The 15,364-nt window shown below is 45.3% G+C and overlaps 1 protein-coding gene across 2 annotated transcripts in view; it reads right to left on the bottom strand.

The window, feature by feature from the left end:
• RAD23B (RAD23 homolog B, nucleotide excision repair protein) overlaps positions 1 to 8,108 on the bottom strand; it is a 35,291-nt gene extending 27,183 nt beyond the window's left edge. Inside the window, exons 1-3 of one of the 2 annotated variants that reach the window (XM_069000899.1) lie at positions 7,913 to 8,108; positions 4,144 to 4,198; positions 2,148 to 2,163 (exon numbers count right to left, since the gene is read on the bottom strand). In XM_069000899.1, coding sequence (XP_068857000.1) covers positions 2,148 to 2,163; positions 4,144 to 4,198; positions 7,913 to 8,108 — 267 coding nt within the window. The remainder of the gene's footprint in view (positions 1 to 2,147; positions 2,164 to 4,143; positions 4,199 to 7,912) is intronic. The other variant, XM_069000898.1, reaches the window with a different exon arrangement.
• Between the last annotated feature and the right edge of the window lie 7,256 nt (positions 8,109 to 15,364).

Here is a 15,364-nt window from a genome sequence, read left to right as displayed (position 1 = left end):
AAAAAAGGAATAGATAAGATCAGATACATCAATTCTAGCAGTAACATTCCAGTGGCACAGAATTTCCTCCTGTAGTTCTGACTGGAGTGACTGAAGACTTAGTGAGAAATAACTGTGCCATTAATTCTGCTAAGAGAAGAAAATGCATGACGGTGCAACAACCTGTATGTCAGACAGTAGTCTGATCCACCTTTATTTAGATTTAAACCAAAGATGTTCCATTTTCCAGGAGGAATTAAAAAAAAAAAAAAAAGAAAAAAGAGAGAGAGAGGGAAAAGCCCTCCCAATGCTTTTCAGAAAGACAGCTGCATCTTCCAGCTGCTGGTGCAGAGAATTGCTGAAAAAAGCAACATCCCAAACTTTGCCTCTAGCAAATTAGGTTGCTGAGAAGCCAGACTTCAGCACCACCATTGGTTCATGGTCATTAAGTGAAAATTAATTTTGGGGAAGCACACCCAGCACATTGATCTGTCAGATTGAGAAATCATCCATAGATTATGATGCATTTTTCTCATAAATACAGATCCATAAACCTAACCTTCAGGCTTCCTAGCTTTATTCAACCTGATTAGAGTTCAAAATGTATTTCACTCCTCACCAAATCCCATTTTTCCTCTGCCCTTATAAAATTTCACAGCCCAATAAAGGGAGCCAGTACTTTATGGCAATAAGTTTAAGAATGAGCATCAATTCATCTACAAACACCTCACCCTGAAGATTCAGAAACAGTACACGTACAAGTCAGGATGATTTTCTTCTGTCCCCTATGAATTTAGACATGAAACTCTCCCTACTATTCAGAAACTGAACAGAACACAGTGTCCTTGAGAATATATGCCATGCAATCTGTTTAATAAAGAGCTAGACCTGATCAACTCCTAAGTGAAAAACTGAGGTCTTCCAAAGAAATACCAGTCATCAACTGCATCCCAGACAGGCATCCTAAAAATGGGATTTCATTAAATCACCGGTGCTGAGTTTCCCAGTTGTTCCTTGCAGTCACTTTTTGCCAGCTAAGCAAGCAAGGCATGCTGGGTTCCATCCAGCTCCCATTGATCAAACACCCTCCCCCTTCCCTCTCACACAGCAATTTTCATTTCTCCTACCTCATATAAATGCTAACACAGAAGAGGCAAAAATCCTCAGTTTATTCAGAGACTCATTTCATAAATCCTAATGTAAAAGTGAACAGGGTACTTTCATCGGTTTTAATGTATAGTTACACAGGCAAGACAAATTTCTGAACTTCTTGAGATGTTGGGAGAAACTGAATACAAAACTGGAAAGAATCTCTTGTGACACCAAGCCACAAACCCACCTTCCACACCACAATATTCATCAGGAATTTGATGCACCTAAGGACAAGTAAGGTTGTTTGCTACTTCTACCAGGAGGCTGCTACAAAGTTTACTCTGATGCTGGAAGTCTCTTTCTAATTTCCAGCCCAAGTTAATTCACAGACTATTAATACGGATTTGTTCTCATGCTGATGTTGTAATTCAAGCATGAGTAGCTTTCCCACATCCCATGATGCTAGCCAGCGTAAAATATTTACACAACTTTACCAAAACTTGTGAGTTAAGCTAAGCAGATCTCTTCAGTTTCCTTTCATGTCAAGAGTCACAGTTCTCCACAGGCTCCAGGCACCTCTTTCCTAAGGTAGAAATTCATTCCCCGTGGGAACAGGCACACACTCGAAGCAGAATAGCATCACTACTCTCCCTGGACATTTCAGGATCTATGATCTTCAGGGCTTCACCTTTTAATGAATCCAACTCCAGATAATCTATGCTGCTCATTTGAGAGCCATGTACCAGAGTCTGACCCTCAGTTAGGCAGCCAGGTACTAATGTTAAACTTTGTGTTTGTCAGTGCCATCATGCTTCTATTGATTTGTACTCAAATACTTATCAAATGAATAAAAGGACTATGAAGAGATGGATCCCAAGACCAACTCTGAAAGACCTTCACTACCAACCTGCCTACTGCTGAACTGCTTCTCTTTGAGAAGAAATGCTGCACAGAAGTATTTTTCTTTTAATCTACCTTATAATTCTCTACCACTCCATGTTTTTTCTGTAGTAGGCTAACAGGATTCTCCCAGACGTTGGGAAAAGCCATAGTTAGACAAGGACAAAAGCTTTTACTCCTAAGGGCTTTACTCTTTTCCTCCTCCCTGAGAGAGGGCATCATAGTCCAAAAACTTGTTTAGAATTTAGGCTTAATATTCCTGAGTTTTCTCCTCCCACTGCCCTTGCAAAAATATTCACCACACGGTTATACTGCTATACAGACACTGCTCAAAGTCAGGCGAGGACAATGCAGCTGTGTCAGACAATAAACCTGCTAATGAAGCAACAAACTGACCAGTGCAACAGGTTTTACTACCCTTAATCAAACTTCATGATCAGCAACTGATTAATGACAAATATTGTGCCTGCTACTGAAAACACACAGAGGATAAGAAACTAGTTAACTCCCAAGTCAATGCTTTACAGTACTTTTACTGGTAAGAATGCATTTGCTTCCAGCTACTTCTTTCTACACATTATGAAAGCAGGTTTTTCTGGCACAAAACCCCATTTACAGTGTTCTCTTATATTGTCTTTCTAAACAGGACACTCGTATTTAGTCAGGAGACAATCATGGTGGTCACACCATGCTGCCCTACTTCAGGCCTCAAAGGCACAACAGATACAGTAATTGGGGAGAATCACAGGAGAGGAAGAGCCTTGTGAATCCAGTCAGGTTTACGAGCTTAGTAAGTGCATGGAAAAAAACCCAGTTGTACTCAAATAAACAAGGCATCTAGAATTACTCCAACATTTAAAAACAGAGAGGATAAAGCATTCATAAACTCCTGTATTTACTTGTATTTACTGTGCTGAAGTTTGCATATAAAGGAAGAAGCATTCTCTGAAGAAAAATAGTCTGGAATTGGCAAGGTAAAAACCCAAATTTAGCCCTGACATTTACTTTCTATGCAATTGCTTCTGCCTTTCTAATTTCCTCTACAAAATTGAGCTCATCTAAACACAGGTGAAATTTATAAGTCTAGCAGTTGTTGTTTTGCACTGCCCAGAGATCAACAGAAATAATTTCTGATCTCAAAGCTGGCCTCCAGGCCTCCACACTCTTCTGCCCTGCATTTCAAAAATGATCTAAGCCCTGCCTGAAAGAGGACACACCAGGGCCAGTTTTCTGATGCAAAAAAGGTGACTAGAAGAGCTGCATTCATGCAGTTTTGTACTAACACAGGAACGCAAATGTCAACCTAAAGTAGAGTTTTCCGTTTTCTGCAGCTTGAAGAAAAGCAGAAAGATGGACAGTCCTGCCTTTGAAGCCACAAAGGCTTGTTTTAGGGAGAAAGCTTACATTCTGAGCGGTGACCCTTACATGGTCTTGTTGATTAGCACAAAAACCCCTCCAGTAGCTTTAGGCAGGGAATTTTTACAACAGGCATATTCCCCACAAACCGATTTACAAGTATAAAAGTGACGCAGTCATCTGAGTATGAAGAAAACTGACAAGTCATTTTGATTAATTCTAAAAGGACACTTAAAAACCCCTTCTCCGATACTGCATGCTGACGAGCCAGTTGACCATGCTGACACAAAAAACACAGGGAAAGACAAAGAGAGGGAGAACCAGAGTCAGTGTGTAGACAACACTCTGTGTGCTCACAGCCAAGGCAAGCCAAGCCCTTCCCTCTCCTTTTCCCGTTCCTTTGGTGCTCCCTGCAGGGCAGCACACAGAGGACAGCCATCCTTACAGGCACTGGGTAAGACATGCTGCACATCCTGTGAATCCTGTGTCCTGTGAAATAAAGAGTGACTTGTTTCACTGAGTCCATTCCACCCAAGGGAACCGTGACCAAAGACGCAAACCTTGGTGGGAGAAGACATTGCCAGCCATACATTTTAGTGCTGTAAGTTTGCACCACCCAATCTCACACCTACAGATATCCTTTCCCGTGCTTCAGGAATTCAAAGAAAGTATTTTTTGAAAGGTTTGTCGGTAAACACAGCCATTTACGCACAAGGGCAGCAATGGGGCTCTAGACAGTAGCAGGATCATCTGCTCCTATTAACTCTTTTTAGTTAAAATGTACTCTCCGCTTTCCCCAAGTTTCAAAGGGAACACCTTCGGCCTGTTGTTATCCATATCAAGGACAGGTACCCTTGCTTTCCAATCATATCTGCAAAATAGACCTTAAACATACGTATAGAGCTATCCTTAAGTGTGCACAGGCTCTGTATTTAACTTCTCAGTGTACTGGTCACCTTGTGAATGGTGGCCCAAGAAAGTTTAGATTTTGAGAAATACAGAGCATAATACTGCCAAATTAGTAAAAGAACAAAGCTAACTTTTCTTTGCTGACAGCTCAACTGGATAAAACATTCTCAATAAAATAGCTGAAAAACTATGGGCAGAGCCATGGCATTTGAAAAACGGGTAACATGTAAAAACACATTCCGATATGAATCAGTGTTCTGCTGACATGGTGTTAAACAAGCTGGCTTTTCCTGGGTGTTCAAGTGCTGTGGTGGAACAGTGAAATCTGAAAGCCCATATTATGTGACACAGACTGTGGCCGAAAGACTGCTGACATCCTGAATATTCCTTGCACTTCTCTGCATTTTGACAACCAGGTTTTTAGGTTAACAGCACAGGAGCAGCTGAAAACAAAACAGGACAGACTTACTTTTGCCTGGTGTTTCACTTCAAAAGTTAAGAATGTTTGCTGAAGATTTTTAAAACCCTGCTTCACGTCTACATAGTGATAACTACAACAGAAATGCCACATTCAGAAGCCTACAGAGTCAGCACTGACACCTCAGACAAGAGACGTGGCTACACAGGTCTGCATCAGTGTCAGGCAGTGCTTATTATTTGCTCCTAACACAATGTTTAACATGTTTACTTTCTCACAGCCAGGCAACAAAAAGAAGCAGCAGCTTGTGCAGATGGATACATGCTTTTATTTCCCCCGGTTAAGGGTGAATGCTCAAACCCTGAGTGGCCCCAGTCAGAACACCAGAATCACCACAATGGGTAAATCCACCCCTGCGTGGAGCTTCATGGGTGCAAGACAAAACTTAACAAAAAATAGCCAGGCCTGCAAAAATTTCTCCACTTGATAACAGGCCTTCTCCAATAACAGGGCCTGAGGCTAAATCTTCTCATCTTCTTTAGTCAGTCAGGAATATCTGAGTCTTCACCTACTGCTTTGGCAAGCAAGGATAGCTTTAAGTGTACTTTTTACTCACTAAAAATACTCAGTTGGCCAATGTTTTAAAACACAACTAAACCAAAACTAGAGTCACGCTATTGAAGGCAAGTTTAAAATTCAACTCTGTGATTTAACAGGGAAAAAAATAAAAAAGACCAGTTGGCTAATTAGTTATTAGGAAGCGTGTTGCTTCAAATTCTTACTGGAGGTTGGTTTAAATATTCCTTACTATGGATGACAGCTCTCAGTTACAAGCATTAAGTCTTGTCAGAATGCTACCTTGCACAATAACATCCAAGTCTCTCCAGATTAATTTGGTACTGAGAGTAAGGGGAGGAACTGCTAGAAACAGAAAATCAGTTTTACACTACCAGAACCCAACTTGAGAGCAACAGGTTTCCCGTGTCTATCACTACTACATGATTTTTGGCCTTGTCACAGCACAGGGCAGAAATCCAAGTAAACAAGCTTACCTCTATCTGAGAAACACACACATGGTGCAAAGACTAAAAGTAATGTTTCACAAACTCCACGAAACACGTTTCAAGGTGTTAGGAAATTAATCTAAGAAACCAGCACTCTTAGATAAAATCTCTATATTTCAAAAAATCTGACTGAGAACTTCCAAGCACGTACTTGTGACACTTCTGCAACACAGTACATTTCAAAGCATTTGCTGATTTTAAGACTCAGTTTGCAACTGAAGGCTCAAAGTGTTCTTCTCTTTACTAAGTTCTATGATTTTTAACACTTCCAACAGCAATTTCTTCGTAATTTTCTAATGTGCCAAGGAAATTTAAACATTTTTTCCCCTCTACAGCTAATAATAAGATCAAGTCTTTACCCTGATCTTTTTTAAAACAAAGTTCTCCTCAAAGTCTACCCAAATTTTCCCTACCTTACCACCCATTTCTGGCCAAACTCTGAAGTATTATGCTCATGAGGAGCACCTTTATTTTGAGCTACTGTAGCAGCCACATTTATAAACAGAGGGTGCAGTCTCATTTCCCACAATCCAACTTGTAGTTATTGCATTCTCATGCTGTCTCATAAACTGGTGAGGGCTTTGACTGGCAACATTCCTTCAGTCCTCTCCTTGAATTTACTTCCCAGGACCTTACTGAATGCAGAAAAACAAGAGAAAAAGAAAAGAGAGTTTTCTCAGTAACAGCAAAAAACTTCTGCTTTAAATATTTTAAGGTTTCTGACCCATGCTTCTCCTAGGCATTTGCCACGTTCCTCAGTCATAATGGTAACCCAAATGAGCTCTTGATCCAACTTTTAACTGTCATCCTTTATTTTTCCTAAGATGGAAGAGAGCAAACCAACTGACTCTATAAAACCAGATACAGTGTTCCATAGTTTCTAGAGCTTCACTGCCCACCAGTCACAGGAAAGCTTGCTGCAGACAATACTTCAGCTGCCAGCCTCCCCACATCTTTCAAACCAAGGCCACAAGTGTGTCTGGACTTGGCTATCAGAGTGGCCATCCCTGCACAGGCAAGTGACAAGGCAACTTCCAACCCTGCCAACTCACTTAAGGCCCTTCCTCTCATCTCAGAACGCTGCGTTTCCCCGAGGATTTTCCAGCAGACGCCGTGTGCCAGAGGAGAACATTCACCTGGAAGCAAAGCATGTCTCCTCCTCACTCGCAGCATCATCAGACACACACAAAGGCACCAGTGAGGGGGAATAAGGCTGCTGTGAACCCCACCGCATACCCCAACACCGGCTCCACCAGGGTCAGCAGAGTCCTGCACTCCCTCCCATCCTAAGCACAGACTGATTAATCACTGCAGCTCGCCCCGTGAGGCCAAACAATAAACCCTGCCCGCGCTCTCCCACCTCCACAGCACACACCTGCCCGGGCACACAGCGATGCGCCTGCGAGCAAACACCAGCCCCTCTCCAGCCCACGCTCCTGCCCCACAGAAAAGCCCCACAACTCTCCCAGCACCTCCCTTCTGGCGGGAATCCACGGGAGGATGGGAAGGACCACCACACGTCTTCCTTCTGCTGCACCCCCAGCCCCACCCGGGAGAGAGATGCGCTGGCAATATCCCCTCTCCCAGTGCTCCCATTATAAACCAGCAGCGATCTGTGCCCCACTGACTGCTAACCCACGGCCCGAAAGGGAAAACTTTCGCTTCCTGTAGCGCTCCTCTCCTCCCCAGGACTACGTGAGCTATTTATTCCCCCTCCCATCTCCCGGGCTATTTCCCCTTTCCACCTCCTGGGCTATTTCCCCGGGCTATTCCCCTTTCCACCTCAGAGCTATTCCCCCTTTCCATCTCCAGAGCTATTCCCCCTCCCACCTCCGGGGCGTTCTCCTCAAAAACAAGGGGGGAAAAGTCCTTCCGCCGGAGGTTTGCCCACGGCAGCCCCTTTCCTTTGGCGATGGGAATTCACTCTCACCGAGAAGCATCCCGAGGAAAAGGGGTCCCTCATCACCCCCGGCTAAGCTCACCCCCTCCCCCCGGCCCCGAATCCCCCAAAATCATCCCGGGCGGGCACCGCATCACCCCCGCGGCCCCAACCCCTCACTGAAGCTCCGGCCACCTCCACCGGAGGGATCCGTGCCTCCCTTTCCCCGGGGGCGAGGGGACAAATCCCCGCATCCCCCTCCACGGCCGCGTCCCGGGGGTGGGGTGGGGGAAGGGATCCCGGGAATGGGCGCACCGTCTCCTCGGGGTCGATGTCGATGCGGAAGGTTTGCTGCTGCAGGGTCTTCAGCGTGATCTGCATGGCGGCGGGTGCGTGCCGCGCTCCGGCCGCCCTCGTCCCTTCCCCGGGAAGAGGTGGTGGGGAAGAGGCCGGGAAAGGGAGGAGGAGGAGGGAGGCGGTGTCGGGATCGGCGGGAGGGGGGGACGCGCATGCGCCCTCTGAGGCGGCCGGCACGGCGCAGGCGCGGGCGCGCCTGAGGGCGGGGAGAGCGGGAGGAGGGGTGCGGGCAGGGAGGCAGGAATATAAACACGCAGGGGGAGCGGGAGGGACTGGATCGATATGGGGGGGAAAAGAGCTGTGAGGTCACCGAGTCCGGCCTGTGACCGGCCACCACCGTGTCAGCGAGGCCGTGGCACTGAGTGCCACGTCCAGTCGTTTCTTGAATGCCTTCAGGGGCGGTGACTCCACCGCCTGCCTGGGCATCCCGTTCCAATGTCCAGTCACCCCTTCTGTGGAGAAATTCTTCCTGATATCCAACTGAACGTCCCCTGGCCCACCCTGAGGCCGTTCCCTCTCCTCCTGTCCCTGTTCCCTGGGAGCAGAGCCCGACCCCCCCTTTGCCCTCTCCTGTCAGGGAGTTGTGCAGAGCCACAAGGTCCCCCCTGAGCCTCCTTTGCTCCAGGCTGAGCCCCTTTCCCAGCTCCCTCAGCCGCTCCTGGGGCTCCAAACCCTTCCCCAGCTCTGTTTTCTTCTCTGGATTCACTCCAGCACCTCAGTGTCCTTCTTGAAATGAGTGGTGCAGACACTGTACTTGTAAGTTGTTCCACAAGTTTATTAATACACGCTCGCGGGTTTATAGCACGTAAGTTCCGCCAGTGCGGTTTCCATAGAATCATAGAATATGAAGGGCCATCTGGTCCCAACCCCTTTGTCATGGGCCGGGACGCCTCCCGCTAAACCAGGTTCCTCAAGGTTGCTTTATCCAGCCTGTCCTTGAACACCACCAGGGTTGGGGCATCCACAACCTCCCTGGGCAATCTGTTCCAGTGTCTCACCATCCTCACAGTAACGAGTTTTTTCCCAATATCCAACCTAAATCTCCCCTCTTTCAGTTTTTACCCATCGCTCCTTGTCCTATCACTACAGTTCCCGATGAAGTGTCCCTCTCTGGCTTCCTGCAGGTTCCTTCAGATACCAGAACCTTCTCTCCTCCAAGCTGAACAGCCCCAACTTTCTCAACCTGACTTCACAGGGAAGGTGCTCCTGATGAAATTGGTGGCCGGCTCTGGACTTGCTCCAGCAGTTCCATGTCTTTCTCCTGTTGGGCACCCCAGAGCTGGATGCAGCACTGCAGGTGAGGGTCTCACAAGAGAAGAGAGGCAGAATCACCTCCTTTGACCTACTGCCCGTGCTGCTTTGGATATAGCCTGGGATTTGTTTGGCTTTCTGGGCTGTGAGTGCATGCTGCTGGCTCACGGTGAGTTTAGTACTTTGTAGTTTAGTGTTTGAGCAGTTGATGCGTACATTTGATGGGTTATTAACCTGTGCTTGCCCTGGTGCTCCTTAGGTATTAAAGGAGGAGTGCTGCTACAAATAAACTTTAAAGTTGAGCCAGCTGTGTTGCTGAAAGAGACCCTTTCCCATGCACCTCATAACCCCTTTCATCATCAGGTGTGGAGTCTCCTTGTAGCCTCTTCCATCTGCAGGCGTGGGATCTCCAAGGGCATTTTCTTTGTAACCAAGGCTGTCTTTCCGCAAAAAGGGGACGCTGATGTCAGGCTGACTTAACACTGTATTGCAATTAAACTCCAAATTTCCTAGTATTGTGTAATGGCCAGGGAATTTCTAGTCTGCCACATTGCCAGCTTGATGTTTGCAATAAGAACCATCTTCTAACTCATTTTTACAATAAGTTGGCTTCCTCAGCATTTCCTCCCAGCAGCACGGCAGAGCAGGGGCCAGCAGACTGCAGTGCCAGGCAGAGGGAAAGCGGGAGACCCCTTTCCCTGCAGGAGTGAGGGAGTGGGGCCGTGTTACACGTACACACAGGGCTGGAGGTGCTGCCTCTGCCAGCGTCCTGCTCATGCTCTGACACACAGCTGCCAGACAGCCAGAGCCTCCTGCAGCTTTCACAACTAAAAAGAAACCGCTGACTGTTGCTAGTAGGAATCTGGCATTCTTGACAGCACAGAATAACTTGCTTGCTCTGCGTGGAGAGCCATTAAGGAAAAAAAAAAAAAAAAGAGAGAGAGAGAAAATATCACTTGCTATTTTTTGCTTGGATGGTTACAACTTAAAATATGCTGCTTGTTCACTTTCATTATTGCCTGATACCAAATCTAACTCTGTACTTTGAAGATAAAAGGGATTTTTTTTTTTTCAACTTTTCATTCATCAGTCCAGATATGTAGGTGCTGAGCTTCACATGCAAACTAAGGTACCTCATGCTGAGGGTTTGTGTCAGTTTCACTACTCTTTTCTGCTCAGAATGTGTTAAACTACTCATTCTGACTTCTGTGTTTGCTGGTTAGTGTGAAGCAGTTCTGCCCAGCTGAGGGTTCATTTGCACAGTGACTGTGTAGCTCTGCTTGCAAAAAGCACCTGAATAACTGGGAATCAACTCCAGAGGCTGTGAATGACTTTGCATGAAGTTTTTTTCTGACCATTTATTTGAATTTTGAAATAGAATGAGGAAAAAAAAGAAGCTGTGATCTTTTTTTTTCCCCTCTGAGTGGTTCAGGAATTTATGACAATTCATTGTATGGGGAATAGGATAAATAAATTCTTGGTATTTCCTCTAGCTCAGCCCATTCAGCTCCATAAAATCTGGCAGTGCTTGACTCTCCAGTTCTTTCTTGCAGTTGCAGAATTGAGGGCCGGAGTTTTTCCCCCAGAGTACTCTCATAATTTAGTTTCATAATGCTTCTCCTTGACAGCCAGTGCTTGGTGGTTTTTCTCATTCTGTGTCTGAAGTATTTTGGGTAATCGCCCTGTGTTCAGACTGGAGCACCACAGTTAGCTAGCTTTATTTACAACAGTTTATATGCTGACTCAGTGAGCATACAAACTTCTCCTATGCAAAGAGAAAAAACTTGGATTGATTTGAGAGAGATGTGAAATGAAGCCCAAGACTTAGAAAGATATTTTGGTGACGAATGCATACACTGATTACTTTTGGATTCCCACTTCCAAGTAACTTGGTCTCCCTGGTGCTCTTCATCCAGCTTTGTGCTGCCGTGGCTTTGCCCTCCTCAGCTCTTTTTGGTTGTCCATGATTCCCCAGAAACTGCTCTTTACCCATACCTGTTCAGAGCTGTGAGCACACCCCTGGGTTCAAGGACCCTCGTTGTTACAGAACCTGTTGTAACAATATCAGTGTGCACATGTCTGCATGTTGTCACCTCAGGCGATGTGTGTGTCACCTCTCCAGCTGCAGAAGTCCCTGTTGCATGATACTGCAGTTTGTCTACTTATCTTGGGAAAAGTTTCCATGGTTTTCAACGGCAAACACGGAGGCTAATACTCAAGTCAGTGCTCTCGGTAAGACAATTCAACCTCTGCACTAACATGCAGTGAGTACACACACCCTCTTTGTTACCTGGGTCATCCCACTGTCTTAGATACCTTATGTAATTAAGGCTGCCCGCCATTATCATCATTGCCATAATTTTTACAGGTCCTACCCAGATTCTAGGACTGACAGCAGATAAAAAATATGAAGGTGACTCTCACCCCAAAGAACCGTTTAGGGAAGCAAGGGGTGAAATGTGCTGTACGGGTTTGGCCAAATTTAGAAATATATCCTCTGAGAGAAGGCAGGGCACCACCCCTCCCCCACCAGGTTCAGGAAAAATAAATTTTCCTTGAAGGAAAGTGAAAGACATAAAAACTATTTATTTAACAAACACATGGGAAAAGGAAAATAAGGCTAAATAACAAAATCTCTCGCTGTGGAGGAAAAACCTGGGAAAGTGTCAGAGTCCTCCCTTTGGTCTCCTCGGAGCTGGGGCTTGGCCCAGGGCCAGGCCCTCTGTGCTCGGTGGACAGTCTTCCCAATGTGTTCTGATATTGAAGCAGTCCAGTAGAAAAGGGAGAAAATCCAAAATTCGCTGGAAGAAAAAAAAAAAAATCAACTCTCAGTCTCTCTCCGGAGAAAAAGAAACTGAAACAACTGGCCAAAAGGTGACCAGGGAAGCAGCAAGCCAGGTGCTGCCTCCCTCCCCTGCCGCAGCTGGGAAAAAAAAAGTCGCTATCTCTGTGTGACCTTGAACAAGCTGCAAACTGCTTTGAAAAAGTTTTGCTCAGGTTTTCCTTCCCCCTCTCAGGCTCAGTTTAGAGGCATAGAAAGGCACAAAGTTAATTTCTGGGCATAGGGCAGCGATATGTGATACACATCATAAAGTCACCCCAAGACAGTGCTTACAAGAAAACAACACATTCTGTTTCAGACCTTTTGAGGTAGGTGCAGGCTTTTCAAAACCAAGAGAGCAACAGCAGAAATGGCCTGAGCAAGGCCCTGAAGGTGTAGAAAGCAACCTGTTTTGTAGAAAGCAACCTCCCAGTGTTGAACTGGGAGGAGGCATGCAGAGGGCAGTACTCCAGGCGGATGCTTGTCAGTCTGCATAATAGCAGTAATGGAAGGAAGAGGCAAGCTTTTGAGCTCATGGTGGTGGTTAGGAAGAATTGTTACACAGGTAGATGTGTAGAAGAGTTCCAGAAGGGCAGCGCAGCCCGGAAGGGTTTGGGGTCAAATGGAGCACATGCTGGTAATGGAGAGGTGAGAGAAGATAGCACCATCACTGACAGGCAGTAAAACGACCTTACCCTTAGTGAAAGGCAGCATTTTGCACTTAGTTCACAGTAAGTGACCTATCCCTGAAAAATGCTTCAAAAGCAGGCTTTTCCCACTGGCTGCTGACATGAAATAGGCGTGAATATTAGGGTGAGATTTTCCATTGAGTTGACTGGTCTCTGCTGTTCCACATGTCTCTGTGCAGATCTCCCACTGGCTTTCTCTGTATCACAAATTAGTTGAGAACGCCACTGGACCTTTTGTGAAGGATGAACCAACTGCAAGCACGTCTCTGGAGCAGGTGAACCTTTACTTAGATTCCAGCTTGCAGTAACTCATACAGTGTAAATTAATTCACCCTCAATCTTATTCTGCATGCACTCAGGAGCTTTGTCTGCCTCCTGTTGGTAGCATTGTCTCTTTCAGTACAGAAATAATTTGGGGGCTTACTTGCGCTGTGAAACTGCTACCACGCTTCCTCAGTCATCCTCATTTTTTGTGCAGGACTAGCAATGAGGAAGCTTCACACTGTTTGTCATGATAGTAAAGAGCAGCTGTGCAGGTTAATCAGCTAATTAGACAGTGAGGTATTAGGCAGAGACCATGGAGGCAGTGGTTGCATGCAGCAAGGTGGTTGTAACCATTTCGACCACTACCAGCTGCAGGAAGAAGGGGGTCTGTATCTTACTTGTCTTTGGATTTATCAGTGATCTTTCATGTCTGCAGGCCCCGTGGTCTGAAAATAAAAGCTCATCAAAAGGGGCTGGATCCTTCAGACTTGGAGAAATCTCACTCTGAAGCAGTGGTACTGCCTTGGATGAGGGAAATCATTGGGTGTGTTTTCAGCAGCACGCTCAGAAGCATGGAAATTCCCGTTAGACTTCCCATCAACCCTTGGACACCATGGATGTTAGCACTGGAGTCTGAACCTACAGTTCAGTTTTGTCGCACACACTGATGAAAAGTTAGTATGAGATCAAAATGAAACCCAGTCTCTATTGATAAAAGTGACTAAAATTTCTTTTATGCAGGGTTCACACTTTAGGTCTTTTATTTTGAGAGTGATTGCTTTTCTGTTGTTAATTTTTTTAGCCTGATTGACACTCAAACAGCTTCCAAGAATACTTGGAATTCACTATAAAATAACAGCGTGGCAAGTGCATTAGACTATCATCTTGACAGGCTTATATATTTATAATGCTAATTATGTGGGTGTAGTAATTGTATTAGGAATATCTAGATATTTTCCATCAGTAAAATCAGTACCAAGTATGGGGAAACCCACAAAAGATTTCTCAGCTGACTCTAATCTGCAAATTTTCCTTAAACATATAATAAATGTTCTCATTCAGTTGCAAAACCTTTTACTGCTATTTATTTCCTCTATACGGAGATTTAGGAGCAGCAACTATAATAAGTACATGAACTTCCTAATTTGAGATCCCTTTTAATTTATTTCATACCATTTATTAAGGAAGTAAGGGTCAAGGGGTGGGGAGGGGAATCTCAGTCCAGGGAGTGTCTGCAAGGCATGCTGCCTCCAGGAGCTATTCCTGGAGCATTGCTGCTGACAGTTCAGCTTCACAACAGCACTGGGCTTGCACTTGGAATCTAACCCCTTCATGTATCATTTCGTTTGTTTGTTTATAGGCTCCCTTGCCATCATATCAGTGTCATTTTGCAACTGCAGGAAATGGGGTTTGCCAAGAAAGGCTAAATGGAACTTGAAGTTGAGTACCAGGCTGGTCATGCTTCTTGCCCCAAGTATTTCAGAGAAGAGGTCATCTTCCAGGCTTGTAACAGCCATGGCTAGTGACTCTGGAAGGTTATCCCAACAGTGTCAATGCCCTGAACATACTATTGATTGGCATTGGAATCAAACTCTTCAAATTTTTGTGTGCAGAAACTACTTGTCAGCTAGGAGAGGGAGGTATTGAATTCTGTATGCTTCAAGAGAGTTTATCTAGAAATGAAAAAATCTTTTTGCCCATGAAAAGTTTCCTTATTTGATCACTGGTTTCTTTGGAGTGCCAGACAGCTGGAAGGGAAGGGAATAAAAATGACTGGGGTTGGACAAATGCCTCTGAAGTTATCTGATGTCTGTGTCTGCTAGCAGGAAGGGCTGCTGTGGCTCTAGGGGGGTTTTACAGTGCTTCAGAGTACAGACTCTTTGCCAGCTATTCTAATATTTAGGCTTTGTTTGAGCTTCTGTCCTGTCTGTGTCCCTGCCTGTGCTGTAATAACAAGGACAAACGGGAGCCGGAAGCTGTACATTGTCCTCCTGTGGTTCTGCAGAGCTGCTGTGGGAAGGCCAGGCATCTGAATATTCCAGAGCAAGGCCAATAATTGCATGAGCCATTAGAATGGTGAGTAGTGCAGCCAGCCAGGGCAGCCCATTGCTATTGACAGTTGTCACAGGGTGAGTCTTCCCAGCTTCAGGAGCAGTTGCAGAATGGATTGCTGAGTGCTCTATAAAAAGCTTCTAGGAAAATGACGTCAGGAATCGTCAGCAATTAATCTGGAACATCGATTCCAAGAATAATATTTATCTGAAAAATAGTGAATCAAATCCTACAGGTCTAACTGGGCCTACTATGAATAAATTAGATCAGTTTATTTTTGTATGAGTCATTAATCATATTCCAGTCATCACTGTGGTTATCTGAAAGTATTTT

This window comes from Aphelocoma coerulescens, assembly GCF_041296385.1.
Source record: "Aphelocoma coerulescens isolate FSJ_1873_10779 chromosome Z unlocalized genomic scaffold, UR_Acoe_1.0 ChrZ, whole genome shotgun sequence".
NCBI classification, from domain to species: Eukaryota; Metazoa; Chordata; class Aves; order Passeriformes; family Corvidae; genus Aphelocoma; species Aphelocoma coerulescens.
This window is presented reverse-complemented; position numbering and strand designations above follow the sequence as displayed.